This window comes from Poecilia formosa, unplaced genomic scaffold, assembly GCF_000485575.1.
Source record: "Poecilia formosa unplaced genomic scaffold, Poecilia_formosa-5.1.2 Scaffold308, whole genome shotgun sequence".
NCBI lineage: Eukaryota > Metazoa > Chordata > Actinopteri > Cyprinodontiformes > Poeciliidae > Poecilia > Poecilia formosa.
Genome location: NW_006800247.1, coordinates 364,799 through 389,326, shown reverse-complemented (window position 1 = coordinate 389,326; position 24,528 = coordinate 364,799). Strand labels below are relative to the sequence as shown.

Here is a 24,528-nt window from a genome sequence, read left to right as displayed (position 1 = left end):
GGTGAATCTTTGACAGTGAAGATGAGAAGGTAGGGTCTGAGAGACAGTGAGCGCCCCATGCCTGTCATATGACTCTAATTTAAAGTGAAGGAGCTAAAAGAGGAGGGAGGGGGAGGCGGCATGTTGCACAGAGATATATTCCTGACTACGGGATGTGAGCTTCCTCTCTCGTTTTCTTGGCTGGAAATCTACGTGTTACAAACACAAGGTGGGGGTGATGCGTCTTCTGCAGCATAAATAAAACCAACAGAAACCCAGTTTATGGCAGCAGGAGACAAGATGAGCTATCATGTGCAATTATGGACACATTTATTTGGATTTAGTGTGTAAGAAGTAAATTTGGAAAAAACTGGATTGGAGCTTTTATACCAGCAGAATAATTAAACACTGAAAATGTTAAAATGTGGGATTTCTACTGAGCGGATATAGAAGTATTTTTACATTGGCGCGCTTACAGAGAAAGATCTTTGTATCTCTTTATGGAAACTCTAGAGCCTTAGCTAGAGGTAGAGCTGAACCGATTTTCCGATTATTCAAATAAGTAATTGGTTAATCGTTAACTCAAAAAAAGGCCATTTGCTGAAAGAACAACTCTTTCAAAGAATGTAATGTCTCCCAATGAGTGAAAACACTCATGTTAAATGTTTTACCAAACTTTCCAGTATGTGATTACCCGACTCCAATACATAAAATATATTGTTATTTTAGATTTGGTTCTACATTTTCACATCAATAGACACGTTGCAGCAAGATGTTATGAGCGTACGATCCCGCCTCAGCTTTCTGCTGGACGTCAGTAAACTACTCGCTAACAATGGCTACCATTGGCTTTAGCTGTCAAGTTATCAACAAAACACGCTAAATCTTAAATGTATGCCTGATATATAAAAGAAAAAAGGACGTAGTGCTTTGCTACTTATTGTCATCACTACATCAAGATAAGAAGGTCAGGAAAACATTCTAACAAAAAATATAACGAAGGAGAGGGAAGTAGTTCAGTTATGCTAGCATGACTATGACAATCGTAACATTTAGATGTGCTGCTGAATTCTGTGCTTTGGTTCAGCTAAAAACCAGACACCAAATCTCTGACATATCGTCAGTAGAGCAGGCGTTTAAGTTAGCTAATGTACCACAGCAGTGTTAGCTTAGCTAATAGCAGCGGTAGCTAAGCTACCACAGCAATCACTCAACAATAATTATAATCGCAAAGTAAATATCAAGACTGAAAACATGGAACTGTAACAGTCTGAATGTTCTGTTATTTGTTTGGGAAATGTTTGAATGCCTTTGTTTTTTTCGGTGTTGAATCCTGAAATATAGGGTGATGGTGGTGTCAGTTTCTATGGCAACAAGGTTGTGTGTAGTGTAGTTGAAATCGAGAAAAAGAAGGTCATGAATCATTTTGATTTGTTCTTCAACGATTTTTCTGCGTTATTTTTCCCTTTGCTGTGGCGCGCTGCACTAAATTAATAACATGTCCAGGTTTTGTTTTGTTGACGTTTTGTTCTGCTGCGGCAGCGCGGATACGGATGGCGAGGAAAAGAATCGTCTCTTTGCCCTCCGGCGTTGTGTGCATGCATGAAATTTCCGGATGTAAACAAAAACATCAGAGTTTTTCCACCAGGCCTTCCAGAGCTTGGAGCAATGTTTACAAGCGTTGGGTTTAGTGTTGTTGCTTGTGCGCCGACTCTCGTGAGCGAGACGATGGTGATGATGGTGGTGGTGGCGGTAAGAAGAAGAGGAGAACCTCCAGCTGGCAGCATGGGGGTGATCAATCACCGGCTCCCGGAGAGCCTCAGGCCCGCCGGGTCTTTGCTGTTGCACGCGTGCTGCTGGTCCTCAAGCTGCTCCCGACTCAAGGCCACATCTGCCAGAAGTGGGAGGCGAATGACTGCACACATCATGTCAACGGCCTCATGAAGTGTGTGTGCGGACGCACAGATTAACGGTCTGACAGGAGTGTGGCTGTGTTTATGTTTGCACAATTGTTTTTGATGAATTATGCATTCAACTCCAGGATTCTCATTATCACAGACTCTTAAGTGTATTGATCTTTAAATCCATTCCTGCTATAAACATCTCCATCATACTAAGAGCTTAATTAACTTGTCTGCAGCTTCACCTTAATGCAATGCAATCAGACTCTTCAGATAATTTCTAATAAAGGGCTTTGTGAGTTTTGCTTTAATGTTGTGACAAACTGAAATGATTTCCTGTAACTTTGATAAGCGCATTGCCCTATTAGCTACAGCTAACAATTATTTTAGCATTTTATTAATCCGTCCAAATTGCCCCTAGGTGTGAGTGTGTGTGTGGTTGTTTGTCCTGTGTTACACTGCGACAGACTGGCGACCTGTCCAGGTGACCCCGCCTCTCGCCCAGAACGTTAGCTGGAGAGGCACCAGCACCTCCCGACCCCACAAGGGACAAGGGTGTAAAGACAATAGATGGAAAAAAAAATGAAATTAATCCATCCATTATTCTGATGATTGATTGGATTAAAAAAATTGGTACATTCTTCAGATTTGTAATTTAACCACATAAACTTATTTTATGCAATATCAAAAATACATTACTTATTACTTTTTTTTCTTTTTAAAATAAGAAAATAAACATTTTATTGCTTAAAATGCAATGATGCAGCATTTATTTAATGAACGCTTGATCGTTTGTAGCAGTGGATACGTTTGGTCCTTTCTGCTTGACTTAATCAATACCGATCTGTTGATTAATGTTTGGATTAACTGATTAATAATTGTTTGAAAATGGTAATCAGTGGGAGATTTTTTGATGGAATTTGAACCAGGTGAAGCCAAAACCGCCACGTTAGGAGCTATGGGTATAAAATACTTACAGATAAAGTTTTTTTTATCTTAAAAGTGAAATGTATACTTTTTTTGTACAGTTTTGGCTAAATTACTATTTTGAATATGTTGAACTTTCAGCAAATTCAGCTTTTTTAATCTGTAAACTCCACTTAGTGATTAATAGATTACTTAAGTAGTTGACAATTATTTGAGTAATTGATTAATCGCGATTAATCTTTTCAACCCTACTTCTTGGTAGAAAGCTTTAGAAAGGAACCAAGACTCTGGATTATCTGGAGAGTTTCCTTAAAGAGGAACAATCAGAGTTTTGTCTCCAACATAAAGATGCTGCTGAATTTCATCTCGATTAATCTGATTAATCGTATTGTTTCATCAAAAGCTGATGTTTTTTCCACATCGGTTAATTGGGAGACAGCTAAAAAAGTAGCACAACTCCAAGATGATGAAGTTATTCATCATGGCTTCATGAGACCAAAATGGCCGCCGATGGGTTTTCAAAAGTCAGCTTGTCCATCATCTCCTTTCCTTGAGCCAGAAGTCTGCCAAAGTCCTTTCAGCCTAACGAGTGAGGGAAGCTGATGTGTTGGCACGCTGCGGCGGCTTTCGGAGCGCGGTTTCATCACCAGCCAAGATGAAGCTGGATGAGCTGCGGCGCATCTCGCCCGCCCGCCGAGTTCACAACAGAACCGGGTCGTCGCCAGTGACCCCGGCTGCTTGTAATTTTGCCGAAGGTCAGCAGTCAGGAGTGGCGGTTTCAGAGTCACTTTCTGCCAGGGCATAGCTGCTCCGATTAACTTCATTATGATGAATGAATGCTCTGAAACGCTCAGCTCTGTTTTTAGTTTTAACCCTGGAGATTTAGCTTTACAGCAAAAGAAAACAAAGGCGCAGATCATCTGAGGTTAAAGGAGTAAGATCAGAAGATTAGAATAACTTATACTGCTCCTTACTGCTGGTTTTCTGTCTTCTCTATTGTCAGTAAACCTATGGTTAAAGGAACACCAGAAATAAAAATTTTAATAAAATTCTGACATTAAACTCAGAGTTCTAATTCTGTGTCAAAATCCAAACAAATAATAATTCTTAGGTGTATGTCAGTTATGTTAGTATATAAAATAATAATAATAAAAGTGGATATATATATAAATAGATTTTCCCAAACGTATTTGGTATATCAATCAATCAAATTTTATTTGTATAGCACATTTCAGCAGCAAGGCATTTCAAAGTGCTTTACATACTTAAAATAAAAACAGCATGTGAGAAAGAGAAAGAGATTTAAAAAAACATAATTAAAACGTAAACAGTGAGAAAGAGAAATAAAAAGCTGTAGAACTTTAGTTGAGACGTCGTCAACTGGGACTCCAGCCCTTTGGACTTTAGTCAAAACGCCGTTTGACAAGGACTCCAACCTCTCAGACAATTTTATATTTCAATTTTAAGCAAAAAGTCAGAAATATGAGAAAAAAGTCAAAATTCTGAGACAATAAAATCTAAACTTTAGAAACAAAGTCAGAATTTTGAGGGACAAAAATTGGAGAAAAAAAGTTGAAATTCTGAAATTAAAGTGAGAATTCTAAGAAGGAAAAAAAAATTCTGTGAAAAATGTCAGAATTCTGAGGGGAAAATAAAAATTAAAAAAGTTCAGAATTATGAGAAGAAAATAAAAAATTGGAGAAAAAAGTCAGAATTCTAAAAAAAAAAGGTCAAAATTCTGTGAAAAAAGTCAGAATTCTGACAAAAAAAATTAAGAAATTTGGGGAAAAAAGTCAGAATTCAGAGTTTAAAGTCAGAATTGTGAGGAAAAAACATGTTACAGCAGCAGTCATACCGGATTTTGAAGGGAGTCTGAATTTTGTCATCTTCATCAACTCCTGAACAGAAAATCAACTCTTTCATCCAAAACAGAATGAAGTCAAATTCTCAGATTTTCTCTGATTTGTTTTCACAGATTAAAACTCCCAGACAACACAGAGGAAGTACGAACATTCACACTGCAAATATGAACTTCTCAGTTTGAATCGATGAATGCAGAGAGAACAGAAGGTAGTCCAAAGGGGGAGCTTTCTGCTCAGTATTGAGGACACAACGCCCCCTCAAGCCCTGCTGTCTTTAGAAAACCAAAGCTGCAACGCGTTTGTTTCCACCCCCCTCACTTTATTTTTTTATTTTCAAAGAAGAGCAGATACACTGCAAAAACACTAAATCTTACCAAGTATTTTTGTTTATTTTATGGAGCTGGTATGTTAGTTCATTTGAAGTAAGACAAAACTAACTTACAAGCAACTTTTCAGCAAAATAAAGGTAGGAAAGCATGAACTCATAATTTAATTAAACTGAAAAATACCTTATTAACCCAAAAGAGAAATTAAATGTTTTTGCAACTCATTTTACATAAGATTCTTCAATAAAGTTGTTACAGATTCTGATGGCCGTAAGCCGAAAGAATATCCTGTAGCAATAAAAAAAAAATAACACTGCAAAAATACAATCTTACCAAGTATTTTTGTACTAAAAATATCTTAGAGCACTTTAAATAAGACAAAACGAACCTACAATAATATTTCAGTGACATGTAGGAGCTTGTTTTAAGTCAATAATTCCTTAACATTGTTTAAAAAGTACTTGTAATTTTTTTTTAGGTAGTCCAAAAATTAGGGAAAAAAAACTTGTACCTTTTAAAAACAATATTAAGGAATTATTTACTTAAAATAAGCTCCTATAGTTTGCTGACATGTTATTGTAAGTTAGTTTTGTCTTATTTAAATTGCGCAAATATATTTGCAGTAGAAACTAGACCAAAAATACTTGGTAAGATTTTGTGTTTTTGCAGTGCAATCACAGCTTTCTGCAACAAGATGGCTCTTCTAGCAAAGTAAGAGGACTGAAGAGCGATTGAGCCTGGAAAAACTTCCTCCTGTAAGTGTCTGACTGTGCAGGCTTGTCGAGGATTTTAGATAACAAAGGTGCTTAAACACACCTGCACACACACATGCACGCACACACTAATTTCAATGTGGACTGTAATTTAACTCAGCCACTTTTCGTCCATTATCTCTTATCCTTCCTCTGCAGGTTTATTCAGATTTATTTAATTGAAATGCAAATGTGTGCACATCCTCTGCTGTATTTTGTAGTCCTGTGAGAAACTACATTAAATTGCTTTAATTAGGTTCAAAGAGCTTTCATTAAGAAAGCCACTTGTGGTAATAGCTTTCTGACATGAGATATTTGACTGTAGGTAACACTGTAACAGGTGTTAGGCCAATCTGCGTTTCTCCAGAAAAAACACATCAAAACAGAGAAAACAAGAAAATACTAAAAAAAAAGAAAGGGTAAAAAAGCGTTTGATAAAAACAAACTGCTAACTGGTCAGAACATCTGATTTAATACTTAAAAATGTCATTAGACAGACACAATGTATATAGGTATGCACAAGTTTGATATTTTAAAGACTAAAATGACTAAAAATGCAAACAAACCACAACAGATGAAGGCAAAAAACACATTTCCAAATATATATTTTGAATTATATGGCATGTTAAACTAATACAAACTGTATTTATATTTTAGAACAGGGTAAAGTGATTATATGTATAGTGTATTATATAATTGTTCTTTGTCATTTGTAAATCTACTGATATATTAAAAATTCTAGGAAAAAAAGTCAAAATTCTGAAGTGTATTATATAATTGTTCTTTGTCATTTGTAAATCTACTGATATATTAAAAATTCTAGGAAAAAAAGTCAAAATTCTGACAAGTAAAAATGATCAATCTGAGAAAAAAAGTCAAAATTCTGATATAAAAAAAGTCAAAATTCTGATTAAAAAAGTCAGATATTTTTTTTCAGTGACCAAAATTGTCTTCTGTATTAGATTGCTGAAAACAGATTTATATAAAAGCATTGTGTGTGTTTTTGTAGCATTAAGTGTCGCCCTGGCGCTTCAGTTTTTTCTTACTGACTGTCATCGCGTTTCCTCTCAGCTCTATGACCGTGCGGAAGGGAAACCGTTTGGGCATCTCCATCCAGGAGCACATGGCCATCAACGTCTGCCCGGGCCCCATACGCCCCATCCGTCAGATCTCTGCCTACTTCCCTCGCCTCTCGCCCACTTCCTCCTTCTCGGAGCCGCTCTCGCCCAACCAGCTGACGGCGCCGGCTCCGCTGAGCCCCGGCAGCGCGGGCCAAGGTGGAGGAGGAGCAGCGGGAGGAGGAGACGGAGAAGGAGGAGGCGGGGCGAGCAGATGCCTTTTGTCTCCACTGCTACCGGGAGCCGCAGGAGGAGGAGGGTCGCTGTCGGCCATGAGCAGCATGGACACCTCCATCGAGATCGACAGCTGCGACAGCGACGACAACAGTGAGTCGCCTCAGAGCAACGGTCGGGTCTCACTGAAAAACAGGGCCGGGTTTATGAGGATGAGGGAGTGTCAGCACCACGCTAAGATAATAAAAAACATTAAATTACAAGAATAAAGTCATTAAATTACAAGAATAAAGTCGTACGAAAATAATGACGCAATAATACGAGAATAAAGTTTGAGAATAATGTCGAACAAGAATAAAGTCGTAGTATTACGAGATTAAAGTTGCAATAATACGAGAAAAAAAGTCAATATTTCAAGAATAAACTAATACAATTATGACTTTATTCTCGTGATAATGTGACTTTTGTTCTTGTATTACTTCATTGTCATATTTTTTTTTACTTTATTCTTGTAATTTTATTTATTTTTTTATACTCCGTCGTATAGAAGGAGGTGGACCTAGTTAGGCTCTTTAATTTTCCAAATCATTCTTCACTTTTTTTATGAGCTACCTCATCTTTTAGCTTAACTTGGCAAATATAATTTTTCTGTATGCTAACAAATCCTTTTGCATTTAGTGGTTTTGGATTTGGTTGTGCAGGAGGCTCCACTTCTGCTTTTCAAAGATGTACGGTTGTATAATTGCGCATCAGTTTGCAGCTATTTTCATCTGTGACCAGCTTATTTGGATTTAAAGTGACAGGAGGGCCTGAAATGGCTCCAAATAGGCAGATCTGAGCAGACTGAAATCTAATTATCTAAGAATGATTTTGTGCAAAAAAAAAAAATTAATTAATGTGTTTTGTGTCGCACATACATCTATCTATCCTAACCTGTTCAAGGAGACATCTTAGGTCACCTTAAAAATCTGGTTCAGCTCGTAAAAGACAAAATAAATGACACTGACACAGATCTGGACTCATATAAAGAGTTCAGAAGAAAATCGCGTAAAGAGAAAGTTTTAGATTTCAGGAACTAGTCGATATTTATTCAATATTCCCATCGTTCTCTCTCTCTCTCTCTCTGTCTCTCTCTGTGCTGTTTGCTGTTCGCCTCCTAATGAAGTCATCATCATAAAAGCAATTACCTGTATAACTGGCACATATTTCTTCTGACTTGTCGTTAACTCCCTTCCAGCCTCCCTGGGGACGTTAGAGTTTGACCTTCTGTACGAGAAAGCCACCAGCTCCTTACACTGCACAGTCCTCAGAGCAAAGGTACGGTGTCCACGGGAAAATGCTTTACAACCTCTAAACGCCGGCTGACTTGTCAGACAGAAAGCCAGCAAAGGAAAACCAGGTTGTGTTTCTGTCAGCTATAATGATTATGTGTTAGACTTCTGAAACCAACATGGGGGAATAGTTTTACACACATTTGAGGTAACGTATTACACTGTATATACCACTCTTGCATATACAGTGTAATACTTGAGATTTGCTCTAAAAATCATCAAAGCTGTCTGATTTAATAGTTTAAACACCAAATATACCATAATATGCATTAATATACACTGCTGAAATAATCTTGGCACCACAGCAGAAACTAACATCTACTTATCTTCTCAGCCAATCAGCACCAAGGAAAATAAATGGGGCTCTCTGATTGGCTGCTTTGCTAATCAAAGCAGCCAATCAACCCTCACTGCAAAAACACAAAAACTCAAAGTATTTTTGGTTTAGTTTCTACTGCAAATATCCTAATTCACTTGAAATAAATAAAAAAACTAACTTATAATTAAAATTTCATCAAAATGTAGGATTTTGTTGAACGTAAATAATTCTTGAATATTCATAGATAGTACTAGTTCTGCTGGCAGATTAATTCACAGATAACATGGGGAAAATATCTTATACACTCTATGAAAAAAACTTATGAATATTTGAATTTTCCCAGAACGTTACGTTCCACAGAAAAATCTGTGACTTCTGACCAGAATCCAATGTATAAATGTGTTTTTCTAACATCTTTACAGACATTTTCTGTTTCTGTACAAGTAATCTGGATGTGAAGAAGCTAATAAGAAGTACATACACAAAACTGTCATTGTTTAGATATTAAGCAACTACATAAATATTGTAAACCTAACACAACTGAAACAAGAAACCTTTACTTTGATTTGACTGCGAGAAAAAAATTATTCTTTAATATGTTTGATTTTACATCTTATTTTAACTGCAATGTTTATTTTTTTCAACCCTCAAATATTTCACTTCTGCAGAGATTATTCATACTAAACTTTCTCAATTAAAACGAGTTGGCATGGTAACGTTGCACATTTTATGATTTTGTGATTTTGTTAAAAACACAGATATTTAATGCTTTTATAAAGTAAAGTTGTTTAGTATCAGGCATTGTAAATGTTTTAAATAGGACATACCTTTGTTTTTAGGGTACAGACTTACATTCAGCTTCTTATTTTCACCCTTCACACTCAAACTCTTAAGTTTGATTTATCTTTAAACATTTTCCAAATGAACCCCATACTTCAGCATTTTTTGCTGCTGGGAGTCTCCAGAGTCACCTCCACATCTCATTTTGTAGTTTTTATGTCCTATATTTTCTCTGCAAGGGTTTGAAGCCGATGGATTTCAACGGTCTGGCCGATCCCTACGTCAAGCTGCATCTGCTGCCGGGAGCCTGCAAGGTTGGATTTTATTACAAGTGTTTTTTATTTCTCAGTGTTTTCCTGTGAAATTGAAAGAGACCTTCAGCTTCCTGTCTGCAGGAAGATTGGAGGACACTCTTCAATCATGGTCTCATTTTAGAGTTGTGTGACGAAAATGCGGATGAATAAATGAGCAATATTGGAAGGACCTTGGGGTTATTTTTCTGCTGTTTGCACGTCGCAGCGAAGCTCGCAGTGACATTTACTTCATTCTCCCCGTGGCGTTGACAGGCGAATAAACTGAAAACAAAGATTGTTCGAAACACACTCAACCCCGTGTGGAACGAGACGCTCACCTACTGCGGCATCACCGAGGAAGACATGTATCGCAAAACTCTCAGGTTAGTCTCTGCTACTCACCGGCCTGGGCAGCAGCTGGTCACATTTACTTCAGTATCTTTAGGACAAAATATTTTTAGGAGTATTTTTACTTTTACTTGAGTAAAATTTCTGGATACTCTACCCACTATGAGTAACTTCATTATTTGAAGAATAAACTCATCTTAACCCAAAAATCACCAGACACAGAGACACACCTGAAGGTTTTAGTTTCATAAGTTTTATATTAAAAGAATTTGGTTTATTTCTATAAAAATGTCTCTTTTTTCTGATATTGTAATTGTTTTATTTATATGAATTATTTTCATTTTGCTCTTAAAGGGGACAAAACTCTTGTATTTAACAGAATTTTATGCAAAATTCACCACTTTGTGCGTTTTTGTTCTTCTGTTTTGGTCTCTGCTGCTTTGAAAAACAACCCAAGCGTTTTACAAAAAACGCCCAGCCATTTTGTTGGCAGTAAGTTCATGTGTTTTGGTGTTTGGAAAATGAAGCGTTGGAAAAACTTCTGGAATGAAACGTCACAAATCCAATACCTAGCAACCCCAGCCAAGGCCAGCCCCGTTACCTAGCAACCTCAGCCAAGGCCAGCCCCGTTGCCTAGCAACCCCAGCCAAGGCCAGCCCCGTTACCTAGCAACCCAAGTTGAGTTCTAACTGATTTTACTGCTGTACAGTTTGCTCCCGGAAAAGACAAGAGTTTTGTTGTTCAGCTGCACTGCAAAAATACAAAATCTTACCAATAAGTCTAGTTTCAAGTGCAAATGTCTCAGTACATTTGGAATAAGATAATACTAACTCACAAATGACTTTACAGCAAGATATAGCAGCTTGTTTTAAGTAAACAATTCTTGAATATTTTTTATTTTTTTAAAAAGTATTACTAGTAGCGGGATTGGCAGATTATTCGTTTATAACTTCTTATGCAAAATGTCATCTTATAAGTTTAAATATCTTCCAGTGGAACTAGTGTTGTTTCTAATCAATATTCAAGAATTATTGACCTAAAACAATAATTTAAACTAATAAATCTTTCTGACAAGTTACTTGTGAGCTAGTTTTGTGTTATCTCAAGTCAAAACTGAAATGGTACACTGTTTTTGCAGTGTGGTATACTGTTGATTTTGCAGGAGGCTCCACTTCTGCTTTTTGAAGTCATATAGTTGTGTAATTGCGTATCTGTTTGCAGCCATTTTTACGTGGGAGGGAAACATTGAGTTGGGGGCATGGCTAGCAGCTGCTTATTAAAATTTAGTCACAGAGGCCATAAAACAGCTCATAAGCAGAACTAATCAAACTGAAATCTCATTACTGAAGGATGATTTTATGCAAAAAAGACAAAAAACAAAAACTTGTTGGTTCAAGGAAGCAAAGTAGGTCACCTTTTAATATAAAACCTATGAGTTCACATTTTGGTCAGTCTGACATATTTTTTGACTTTTTTGATCAGTTACTTGAGTTGCATTTTTACCAAATACTTTTTTACTAGTAATTTCTTGCACGGTTACATTTTACTTTTACTTGAGTAAATATATATTGAAGTACTGCTGCTCTTACTTGAGTAATTTTTTAGCTACCTGTGGTTATTTCTGCCCCTCTTATTTTCTCGGCTGTTCCAGATCTGACTCACGCGTACAAAAGATCCCTTATCGTCCTTTTCAATCGCTGAGTCCTTTGCTATCAGCTTAAAGGACGCCCAGTGGTTCTCGACGCCCCCTCTCTGCCTCCATTGAGGCTGTTTCATGTTGTGTCACCTCAGCCTCGTCCCTTCCTATCCAAACATCTCTCCTGTCCGCTGAGATCAGAGAAGATCTCCACCTCTCTTTGTCGCTCCTTCCATCTTCCTCTTTGCTTTCTCTTTTTCAAAGTTGCAGTGACAGATTGAGGTCAGACTGCGCACCGCGGGGTGTTTTAATCTCATTGACCCCCCCTCTGGAGGTGACGAAAGCTGCGAATTGTTTCTGTCTGTGACTGAAACTTTGCCGTGGTCCACATGAGAGCCGGATCTGAGCAGGATGGACAGGTTAGCTCCCGGGGGTGATAAGAGGAACTGGTCCTGCTGCTGACCCGCGGCGCCGGCACGTAAATATCAGGAGTTTGACTCATTCAGGTTCACAACCTGCTGCAGGTCAATACCTGATGTCTGTGTTTTCTAGCTAAGGCTGAAGCGATTAATTGTGATTAATCAATTATTTGAATAATTTAGTAATCGATTAATCGTTAAAGTTTTAGGTCCACCTGGTTCAAATTCTGTAAAACTCCTGTTAAGCACCTTTTGCTTTCTGATTATTAAAAAATAAACAGCTCAGCTCTGCACTGTGTTGGTATGAAATCAAGCAGAAATGCCTGAGATTTTCACATGTTAATGTTACATGTGATTCATCAAATGCTCTGAGAATATTATAATTTTTTCCTGTGCAGAGAAATTTCTCCAGTCCACCAAAACATTTGAAATGTTTCAGAGAAAGCTGCACAGAAAGGATTCCCCAGTTCAGACCAGTTTGAAATAAATTATGGAGAGCATCTGTTACTGTCTGTGAGGATTTCCCTGCATGAATCTGGGTCAGTGTGCTGCTTCAGTTCATGGCGACTGCGACTTCTGTGAAAATGTCAGTGAATGCTAAATGTCAAAGGAAAGATGGGTCAAACAACAGAAAGATTAAAGCATGTGGCTCCAACCTGGAGGGAATAAACACCCGAGTCCAAGTCTTAATTTCAACACGACAGGCGAAAGAAGAAAGACTTACAAGCACAACGCTGCGAAAAAGTCTGTTTAAATACCTTTTGAAGTATCGTCTTTTCTAGCACGACGGGTCGTTTCTGGGACCAAAGCCACCCACGAATTGTTGAAATCCAAAAGGATTCCCTCTAAAATCGGTTATTACTGCCTGTTTAAATGGTTCACACAGCAGATATACCTGGATATGCATTAATGCACTGCAAAAACACAAAATCATACCAAGTATCACGTAGTGCAAATATCTTAGTGCACATGAAATAAAACTAAACTAAACTACAAGTAACTTTTCAGCGAGGTATAGATGCTTGTTTTGAGTAAACAATTCCTTAATATGGATGAAAAAGTGCTACTTCTACTGGCAGATTATTTCACTTGTAATATTGGGAAAACATTTTGTTATAAGTAAAATAAAAAGTGGTTTAATTAGTTGCTGCTGCTGCTGTTGGCACAGTGCATTGTGGGATACCTTGCTGATCAGTCCTCTCTGTCACATTACTTTAAGTTAATTTATAGAGGGCCTGAACTTATTTAAATTCATTGTTTATCATAACAATGTAAAAAAATGAGAAGAATTAGTAAAAACTACAGTGAATAAACTTAATTTCTTAGATTAAAGTCAACTTTGTAATTCACAATACGCTGAAAAATTCACTGGACTTTAGTTTGATTGGTGGCAGAATCTTGACTGAAGTTATATATAAAAATTTATTTTGTAGGTTAACATGCTGAGATGATGTAGTAAATATAAGCTGTCAGAAAATGTTTGCATTGCAGGTGAACATGTGAGCCCATCCCCCGCTCTTGACCTTTGACCTGTTACACCGCCACTCATCGCTCTGTCCTGATTTTCTCCAGATGACTCAATCTGTCTTTGTTCTCGTCTGGTCCTCACACCCTCACTTATTTTCTTCCATTTCTGTTTCTCCCTGCAGTTTGAGATCAAATGTATGATTTTTTTTTCCGCTTGGGTGAATTATCAGACTAGAAGTTTTCTCCAGAGATTTTGTTTTGCACATATATTGAACTTTCTGCAGTGGTTTTGTTTCATAACCAGAAACTAGAAATTGAAGGTGTTTCTGTGATGGAAGGATACATTTTTATAAATAACAATATGAAACTTAGTTATCTTAGGCACTCGGGTTCAGATGCACATTTAAATTCATTCTTCTGTCTTTAACCTCTTTCTCAGCCGCATCACTCCTTCGCCTCTCGATCTCACATCCACAACCTGTTTCCACCTCCTTCGCTCCTCAGTGCTCCCTCCCACGTATTATTGCTGAATTCATGGCATAAATATGGATTTATTTAACCTCTTGTAATGCACTTTCACACTGTTAGAATCCCCACTGAGAGAAACGTGACAATTATCTCCAAGAATATGCAAACACATACACCGCCTTGCAGGAGCAGTCGTCATTTTGTCACGTTGCAGTCACAGTTTTTTATCTATGTTTTGGGATTTTTTGTGAAGTGGTACGTAATTGTGAAATGCAAAGTAAAAGATACACGGCTGTCACTCTTGTATCTAAAAATCAGGAGTCTTCAAAATACAAGTGGGATCTCAGTGGCTCTTAAAGGTGATCTATTGCGCTTCCTTGAACAGGTAAGACTTGAACAAAACATGTTTTTTTTAGTTTTTTTTACATTTTTTTTAAACATAATCATTCTTAGATAATGAGATTTTAAGGGGTTTCTGGATGGTAAGGCACTTGTTTTTTTCTAGCAGCCATTTTACGCCGCATACAGCAGTAAAACCAGCTGACCAAAAGTGCTGGAACTCTGCTTGAGTTGCTAGGAAACGGGCTGAGCTTAGACCGGGTTGCTAGGTAACGGGCTGGGTTCTGCTGGGGTTACTAGGTGAGGGGTCAGTGCCTGCTGATTGTGACGTTACATTACAAAGGTTTTTGAAACGGGAAATTTTCCGGGCACTAAAAAACCTTAAAATATTGACAAAAACTGTCTGGGTGACTTTTTAAAACGTTTGTCCTGTTTTTAGAAGCAGCTGAGACCCAAATGGAAGACTGAAATGGTGCAAAATGCAAGTTTTGCATAATATGTCCCTGTTAATAACTTTGGCCTGAAATAAAAAGGAACTATTTAATGTTTTTAAATACAGATACATAAACAATTGTTCTTTTTCTTTTAGAGCTGAAAAATTGTCTTGTTTTTCTAGAAAATTTCTGAGTTTCTTCTACCAAATTTTCGACTTTTGAAATGCAGAAATTTTCTTGTTTTCTCTAGAGAATTGCAGTTTCTTTTGCCAAATTTTTTACTTTTGAACGCAGAATTTTTTATGTTCCTAAAAAAATTCTGATATTAATCTGAAAGTTTCAGAGTTTCTTCAAAAAAAATTTCAACTTTCAGAGCTCAGAAATGTTCTTGTTTTTCTTAGGGAATTGCCAAGTTTCTTTTACCAAAGTTTTTACTTTTGGAGCTCAAAAATGTCAAATTTTTGACTTTTAAAATGCAGAAATTTTCTTGTTTCTAGAAAATTTCTGATATTAATCTAAAAGTTTCTGAGTTTCTTCTACCAAATGTTCAACTTGTGGAGCTCAGAAATGTCTAAGTTTTTATAGAAAATTTCTGTGATTAACCTCATAATTTCTGAGGTTTTTGGCAGAAATGTACTCCCTTTTTAAAAATAATCATAATAATAATAAGCCGTTGTAGAATTGAACTTCAAGAAAGTCCCCACAGTCCAATTAACAGTCAACATCATCTCTTGGAAATTGATAGATTCTTTCCATTCGTAAAGTTTTATCTCACTGATGCATTAATCTGTGTTGGTGTAGCAGATGCAATCACGTCTGAATCCATTAATTTTGAAACTGTAATTTGAATAAATCCCAAAAGATTCGCTTTGAGATTCCTGACAGCTTCCTTTCTAATTCAGGTCAGGCTTTCATCACTGATTTCATTCCCTTCTTATATTTCTGTCACGACTTTAAAGGATGTCATAAGATGTTGCTTGTTTGACTACTTCACCACACACACACACACACACACACACACACCCACACACACACACACACACACACACACACACACACACAGAAAACCACCTTGATTGGTCTCCTTTCAGATCTCTACCTCTGACTCATTACCCAGCTATGCTCTTATATTTTATTCATGCTTCGCTCACCGTTTGTCACTGTCCCTCCCCCCGCCGGCTCTGCCTCTGTCTCCCAGGGTGTCCGTTTGTGACGAAGACAAGCTGACACATAACGAGTTCATCGGGGAGTCGAGGGTGGCCCTGCGCCGCGTGAAGCCTGACCAGACCAAACACTTCAACATCTGTCTGGAGCATCCGCCTCCTGTGAGGACGAGACGGAGTAAAACAGGAGGAAGAGGAGGAAAATGGGGAAATAAATGTGCAGGGGGGAGAGATGACTGCAGGGACGTGTGGCGGTCGGCGTGCTAATGCTTCTTATGTGACTCATGACGCTCTGAGTGAACATGGACAGACGAGGGGAGTGGAAGTCCAAACCAGGAGAGAATCGGTCAAAACATCCACGTTTATCAGTCCGTTTCGATGCTTCGCTGGGGCCCAATATTTCAGTGTTTTCTGAACAAATATTCCCAGAAGTCGTCCTGAAATACCTCGGCAAGGAAGGATCTTTTTCATGTTAGATCCTATTTGCTCGCTTTCTTTTTGAAAAAAAGAAATTACTTATATTTTTAAAAAGTGGCTTTTATTTCAGTCATCCGTTAATATATTCTCGTTCTATTAGAGAACGAGAATATATTAGCAGAGAAACGATGCAATTTACCAAAAAAAACTTTATATTCAGTTTTTTTTTTGACTTTATCATCGTACGATTGTTTCCTTGTAGTCTGACCTTAATATTTCGTCGTAGAGTTGACTTGAATTCAAAGTCCAAAAAAGAAAGAAGCTGCAAAACTTAAACAAAATGGCGGCCTTGGCGCTAACATCACTCTTAACAATGGAAACCAAGGAAGGAATGCACTGGTGGTGAAAAAACCACAGTTTTTCCCAAAAAATAAATCTTAAAAAACATAACATTTATATTAATCGGTAAAAAGTCAAACCTCGTCTGATTTAAACTCTAACTGACACAGCAGTGTCCACATCCTGCGGCTTTTAGAAGAATCTCTCGTCTTTCTGCAGAATGACGTGTCTGATTCCCCTCATCAGCAGCCGTTCAGTCTGGTAACGAGCCGCTCATCCGACTCGGCGCGGCTGCAGGCGGGATGCCTCTGAAAGCTGCAGGACTGGACTCCCAGGTGCCGCCGCAATCCTCCGTTTTACATGTCAAAAAACACAGAGGCAAAAATAATTAGGTATGGGACTTTGGTCACAGAACGTTCCCCAAAGCTGTGACTGAAGGAGGGGCTTTAATTAGTTTTAAGTCCCTTTCTGGGTGACATCCAACTAAACCGACTATTTATGTTCCAATCTGAATAATTTTACCTCTTACAAATTAAACAGTGAACAGTAATATTTAGAGATTCATTAATAGAACCATAAAAATTCAGTTTTTCAATATTACACAGGTGGAAAGTGAGTAACTTATGGAAAACCTTTATTGCCATTAAAGAAAAACAGAAAAGTTCAACAGGAAGTCATAATTATGAGATTTAAAGAGATAGAAAGTTGTTTCTCTGAAGAGGATTGCTCCTGTGGAAACCCATATCTCATCATCACAACTTAGAAAGTCAAAATTATGACTGTATTTTAAAATTATGACTTCCTATCATAATTATGACTTTGTGTCTCAAAATTATGAGCAAAAGTTGAAATTATGACTTAATATCTTATGTTTGTGACTTTCAAACTCGTAGTTATGACTATCTGTTGAGCTTTTATTTTTTCTTTCCTGGCAGAAATGGGCTTCCATAGGTTACATTTACTTGAGAAACATTTAGAATAAATTGAACCAAACTTTATGTCATCATGGCTCTTCTCAACTCAAAGCATATGTGAAAATTCAAGACAAACTTTATAAATGACTAAAAAAATTAAGTTAAATTAATTTAGTTTTAATTAATTTGAACTAAAACAACAGCAGAGACGTTTTATAGGAAAGCTGAGCCACTCCACTTCTTTTTATATATTTATGCACTTCAAATAGAGGCTAAACAACCAAAAAAAGCAGCAGATGTTTGTTCTATTTGATTTGTTTGAGTTTGTAATATTGACCCACTGACATGGTTTGTGCTTCCCTCAAAATTACAAACAGAGAGAATCGTGTCTCCTCCTATGGAGGACAAATAGCTTTTCGCGCAGGCTAAATGTCAGCAAGGTCACGTGTGGGGAACGATTGCTGCGAGATCAGAAAAATGAAAGGTGAGGAGGAAGAGCGAGAGGCGAGGAGGGGTCGTCAGAGACTCTGTGGAGATGAGACACAAGTGGATTAAAAAATGAAAGGCGGCGCAGGGGGGCTGGTGAGTGAAACGAAGTGGGATGGAGCCGCGGTTTGGTTCTTCATGTGGTATTAGATTATCCCTCTGAGGCCGGCGGCCACTCTGCCATCAAACAGAAAAGCCCTTCTGTCATCCTGCGAGCCAGACGCTGCTTCAGCCTCTAACTCTTAAAAGCGGCTTCGCCTCCGGACTGATAGATCCGTCCCCGTCTCCTCATCCTCCTGCCGCTGCACCGCCACTCATCCCCTCCTAACATTTATCCACTTCTCTTGCTTTCTGCCCCCAGCTGCCCTCGCCGACGGCGATGAGCACGGCCCTGAGAGGAATCTCCTGCTACCTCAGAGAGGTGAAACATTTCTATAATCCTCTGTTTGTTTGTCCAAATTAAAGGTCTGAAACGATTAATCTTGAGTAATCAATTATTCAAATAATTGTCAACTGATTTAGTTATAGATTAATCATTTACTGAGTACACAGGCTTGAAATGAGGCCATTTGGTGAAAGAACAACATACTCAGAGCACGAGTTAAGCCAAAAGTGTACAAAAAAATATATACATTTCATTTTTAAGATAAAAGAAACCGTAAAACAGATGATCTACTCAGGATTCATCAAGTAGCAGTTTTAGCTTCACCTTACGGAAAAAAAGAGTTTTGATTTCACAAGACTAAAGTCATAATTCTGAGTAAAAAATTCTGAATTCTGAGGTTAGAGTCATGATTCTGAGAAAATTCAGAATTTTTAGATTAAAGTCATAATTCTGAGAAAAAAATTCTGAATTCTGAGGTTAGAGTCATGATTCTGAGAAAATTCAGAATTTTTAGATTAAAGTCAGAATTCTGAGAAAAAAATTCTGAATCCTGACATTAAAGTCAGAATTCTGAGATTCTGTTTTCGTCTATGGATTGAGCTAATTACACGACAATCAGTGCCAAAATGGGATGATTTAGATCTAAGGGTAATAATAATAATAAGGGTCTAGTCAAAGTCCAGAGCCAAAGCTAATGGAAAATCTGTGGTAAGAGTTCAAGGTGAATTAACCTGAGCTATTACAAAGAAAATGAGCAAAAATTTCAGTTTATGGATGTGCAGATGTAAAGGAATAATTGAATCATTCAACGCTGCTCTACTTTGTCGGTCTGTTGATGATTCTGGTTATAAAAAGACAAATTGTGAATACATTCACTGGGCATTAATACTTTTCTAAGGCGTTGTACCCACTACCTTCTTTATTAAATGTAGCAAACACAGTAAAATACAAGAATTAATTTGTATTCTGAGAATATTTATATACAAAGAGAAATGTAAAACTGTACATTTCCAGTAAGCTTAACTAAGTTGGCTCAGTCTACCATGACAACTGCAGAAAAACTTTAAAACTTAACAAGCATAGTTAATGTTGAAGACACTAACTTAGCAAGGAAAGTTTTTCTCTAAAGTGTTTGTGGGCTGTCAGTTGTTGATGTTGTTCAAGTTGATGTTGCTACTGCTGGATGTTTCCAAGTAAACAAGTTTACGTTTGAAATCAAATCCACATTTATTTAATGTCTCATAAAATTAGCAAAAGTGTCACGAATGCAGTTGGTTTGTTGCTGCTTTAAAGGTTGAGTCCCTTTTAAAGCGGCAATGAAAATAAACAGCCCTGCGGATAAACCAGCAGCAGCATAAAGATGTCAAAACAAACCAAGCATGAGACTTTAGGACGCGCGAGCCAGCAGTGAGTTCCAGCTACAGTCAGAACAACTGCAGAAGGAAGAGAATGTCTTCCAGCAAAACTGTTTATACTGAATGGAGTTAGACAGCAGGGTAGTTGTAGCCCATATACAAAACCAGACACTGTATAAAGCAGACATGCTTTATACAGTGTTAATGGCTGTTAATGTTTTGGCTAACATTAACAGCCAAAATGCTGTTAATGTTAGCATTTTGGCTAACCTTAAGATTTTAGCTAAAATGTTTGCATACTGAATGGAGTTAGACAGCAGGGTAGTTGTAGCCCATATACGAAACCAGACACTGTATAAAGCAGACATGCTACTGATAGCAGCTGTTAATGTTAGCATTTTGGCTAACATTAGCATTTTAGCTCGTTTTCACAAAAAAAACTCAATGTAACTTAATGAACAGAGTAAATCAATGTTAGTCAACATGTAAGTGATAGCCCTCTTGCTACTCATAGCATTTTAGCTTACCTCAGCTTTTTAGCTAAAATGTTTGCATACTGAAGGGAGTGTTATAAGACATCCTAGTGAATGGAGTAAATCAATGTTAGTCAACATTGATGGTCCTCTTGCTACTCATGCCATTTTGGCTCAAATGTTTGTATACTGAGTAAGTGTTAGCCAAAAGTGGCTAAGATTAAGCTTCAGAAAGGGCAGAAACCTCTGATCAGTCGAACCTCTGTGGAATAATCTGGTCTGTGGAAGAAAACCAACCATTTGAACAGATGGAATGGGTCAGATGAGTGAAACTGTGACACATTTTGAAGTTTTTACAGGACGACAAATCCGAACTGACATCAAAACTTGTTTTAGAATGAACACAGAAAGCTAACAGTTTACCTTTTATGCTACGCCTGTAGCAGGGAACCAATAAGGTTAAATAAAATATAATTTTTGTGAAGAGTAGCATTTAAATATTCATCCAGAATTATAGAAGCAGCTTCTTGGTAGCTACAAAAAAGCCTGTGGTCAAGGTGCAACTTGCTAAGCGACATTAAATCATATATTAATGGGTGTGTATGTGCATATTTAAGCCTCTTTGCATAATTTTGACCAATTTTTATAACTAGCTCCTGAAGAACCGATTATATGCTTTAATACAAGCTCAAATGATGGTAGATGGTATAAAGAAGATTATTTTTCTTTACTTCATCTCAAATGATCATTGTTTCCAGACACATCAAAGAAAAACTGATAAACTGAACCCTGCAGCTCCAAATGACACAAAATAAATTCAGAAGCTGATTGGTGAAAAGCTGGAGTGACGGTTTGGCCTCAGGCGCTGAACAGAGCTCTGGATTGGTGGACTGGAACAAGTTCATTTGCAAGATTGTACCTTTAGGTTTAGCTTTCGGTGAAGATGAAGTTACGGGATCAATCTTCATCCAAATTAAAGCAGCTGATGCAAACTCCACTAATGAGCTGACGAAATCTTTTGCTTGGATTTAATAACCGAGCCCAAACCAGCACCGTGAAGTCCCGTCAGCCTCATTAATCAGACTCAAGATAAACTTTACATCTTCTACCAGGTTCAAGGTTACTTCATTTGTCTGCTGAGACTCGTGTTGTTCTCCCGTCTTGCACCCAACAAATCCTCCCTCCTTCCTGTTCATTTCTCACTGTTTCCAGCTGGCTCCCCGTTTGTTTTTCACCCGCCTAATGAGTCACTCTCTATCGATCTGTGAAGGTCTGCGCCGTTGTTCTACCAGCTACCTGGTGCAAGTCATTCTCTAATTGCAAGTTTCTAAAGCTCGCAACTCACCGAAGAGTTGACAGATGGCGGACGGGCCACTGGCAGTGACGGCTCCCTAGGAAAGAAAGAGGGAAGGGATTATGATGAGGGAAGCGGTGGACTGTGGGGATGCGGACGGACGTGTTGCATATTGATCGATTGCCTTGTCCCTTACAGATAAAACTTAATGAGAGATTTAGAGATACAAAAGAAAGACTGATGTAATGCATACTGGTAGTTCTCATTGGCACATCACGTCTGTGAACTTTGTAACTGACAGCCATCTTGGGAGGCAGTTGCTATGGAGTTCCTATGACAACAATAAGCAATCTACAAGCTTAGAACTAGGTCTCGCCTCGTTCCTATCCAAGTTATAAACAATATAAGTGCATCACAGTTATCACTTCGTCACAATTTGAGTACTCCACCCGTCTCTGTGTAATAATGATATAAATATCAGTGATATTTAGTGTAGCATTTAGTGCCAAACTAGCTAAATTTGCTTAGCTAACGTAGCTTTTATTTGCTAGCTAAGACGGACTTTAACCTGCATGTATGTTACTACGTGTTCCTGCTTTCCCAGTCATTAGAAGCTTGTTTTTCACACAGAGAGTTTGATCGTCCTTTACAAATACGTTTAAATATTGATTGTATGCGTCCAGATTTCAGAAAAGCTTAGCACAATGTCAGTCAATGTCAATAATTATTGATTAGTTTTCTGTTTTAAATATTTGAGATACTACCAAACTGGTGGCCTGACCTCTCCTGCTGTATCCAGTTTTCACTCCACACAGTTGTTTTATTTTTAAGTAGTTGTGAGGTAAAGTGGAGGAACTTTAAACTGCAGCTGCGAGTTCCCCAACAGGTCGTTGCTAGGTAACCAAAGTTGGGGGGAACTTATGTTGCTAGGCAACCAAAGAGTAAGTGAGTTAAGTTCAGATTCAGTGAATATTCTTCATATTGAATATTTAATCAGACGTATTATCCATTGATATTGATCGTGTGTTTGTTGTGATATAGATCATTACTGATTTAACCAAAGGACGAGCAGAGAGCAGGTAAAAAATGGCCCACCGTCAGTGATTCAAAACATGCATCTCTTCTATAAATAACGTACATATATGTAAGCTGAAGGCTGTAGTTTGGTGAGTCATGGGCCCTAGAGAGCATCTTCTCCTCTCTCTCTTTTTCTGCCTGTTTCTTTTATTTGTCACTTTGAATCTGCCCTGTCGGTCCACATGTTTTCAGACGGCGCTTTGGCAGCAGTTCGCTGTTATCCAAAGAAAAATCCTGAAGCCAATTTGTAATTGTGCTTAGTTAATGTGGTAACACTTTATTTGAAGCGGTGTGTATAAGACTGACATGACACGGTCATAAACATGACATAACACCTGTCATGAACATAAAGAAGTCTCTGTGAATGTTTATGACTGTTGTCATGAAGTGTCATGCGGTAAATAATGACACTTTTAATGCAAAGTTGCTCTAAAAGTTGCATTAAAAGCCCATTAAAAATGCCAACTTTGCATGATTTTGTAAATTATGATAATTTAATGCAAAGTATGCCAGAGACTTTATGAGGTCTACAAAATCTAAAAATAAAATCTTGTTTGTTTCTAAAAAAAATCAGGCGTTTCAAGTTGTACAATGATTACACCATGTAAATTATAGCTGGGTGGTAAACTAGATACTTTTACCAAATTACATTTACATGAATAACTGTTTTTTTTATTACTTTTAGGAGTAATTTGACTACACTGTAATTCACTTGAGTAATTTTATTATGAAGTATCTCTACTCTTGAGAAATTTCTTGGACAGATACTTTTTACTCTCGAGTAAAAATATGTTGAAGTAGTGCCACTCTTACTTGAGTACACTTTAGCGTACTCTGCCCACAAACGTTGCTTTCCATGCCGAGTATTTACATGAACACGAGTCGCTCTGTCCATGTGCAGCTCACAGATCTCGTCCTTTCCTGTCCTTCAGTGGGAGACGGAGCAGCAGAGGAGTCTGGAGGAAAGGGGCCGTTTGCTGCTTTGCCTCCAGTTCCTGCCCCCAAACGGTGACGGCGACTTGAAGGGCGAGGCCAAGGAGAGAGCTCGGGGTGGGCTCTGCGTGGGCGTCAAGCGCTGCGCCCACCTGGCAGCCATGGACGTCAACGGCTTCTCCGACCCCTACGTCAAAACGTGAGCTAAACCTCAGACTGAGACTGTGTTTCTGCCACTGGATTTTTATTCCCTACGTCACGTGTGTCAACCCAAGGCCCGGGGGCCAAATTCGGCCCGCCATGGCTTTTTATGTGATCCTCTAGGCTGCAGAGGGACACATATTGTTTGCTTCAAAACCACCTGGATCAAAGCAATTTTTACCTTTATGCTGCCAAATTACTTCAATCAATCCCTCCGGTTTTTGTAAATTTACTCTAAATGGACAAATGCTCACATTTTTTGTGCTGATGCATAAATGTGATTTAAATGCGTTAGGGCCACATTCAGAAAATAAAAACAATAAAATTGTGGAAATGAAGATGTATAAGGATAAAGTCAAGATGACACGAGAATATAAGATATAATTCTAATGTTACAATTTCATTTTCTCATATTTCAACTTTATTATGTTAATACTACAACTTTATTCTCATATTATTAACACTTTTATTCTTGCAATATTAGGAAATTATTATCACAATACTATGACTTTATTCTCACATTATTTTAAGTTTATTATCAAAACTTTATTCTCGTAATATTATGACTTTTTTCTCATGTTATTATGACTTTATTCTCGTAATTTTATTTATTTTTTT

The 24,528-nt window shown here is 37.7% G+C and overlaps 1 protein-coding gene across 3 annotated transcripts in view; it reads left to right on the top strand.

Moving 5' to 3' along the window:
• Positions 1-24,528, top strand: part of LOC103152347 (double C2-like domain-containing protein alpha) — a 41,856-nt gene that overhangs the window by 9,101 nt on the left and 8,227 nt on the right. For all 3 annotated transcript variants that reach the window (XM_007572776.2, XM_007572775.2, XM_016661052.1), the window contains exons 2-8: positions 6,819-7,192; positions 8,277-8,356; positions 9,709-9,783; positions 10,036-10,145; positions 16,072-16,198; positions 18,554-18,613; positions 23,709-23,908. In XM_007572776.2, coding sequence (XP_007572838.1) covers positions 6,823-7,192; positions 8,277-8,356; positions 9,709-9,783; positions 10,036-10,145; positions 16,072-16,198; positions 18,554-18,613; positions 23,709-23,908 — 1,022 coding nt within the window. In that variant the 5' untranslated portion in view covers positions 6,819-6,822. The remainder of the gene's footprint in view (positions 1-6,818; positions 7,193-8,276; positions 8,357-9,708; positions 9,784-10,035; positions 10,146-16,071; positions 16,199-18,553; positions 18,614-23,708; positions 23,909-24,528) is intronic.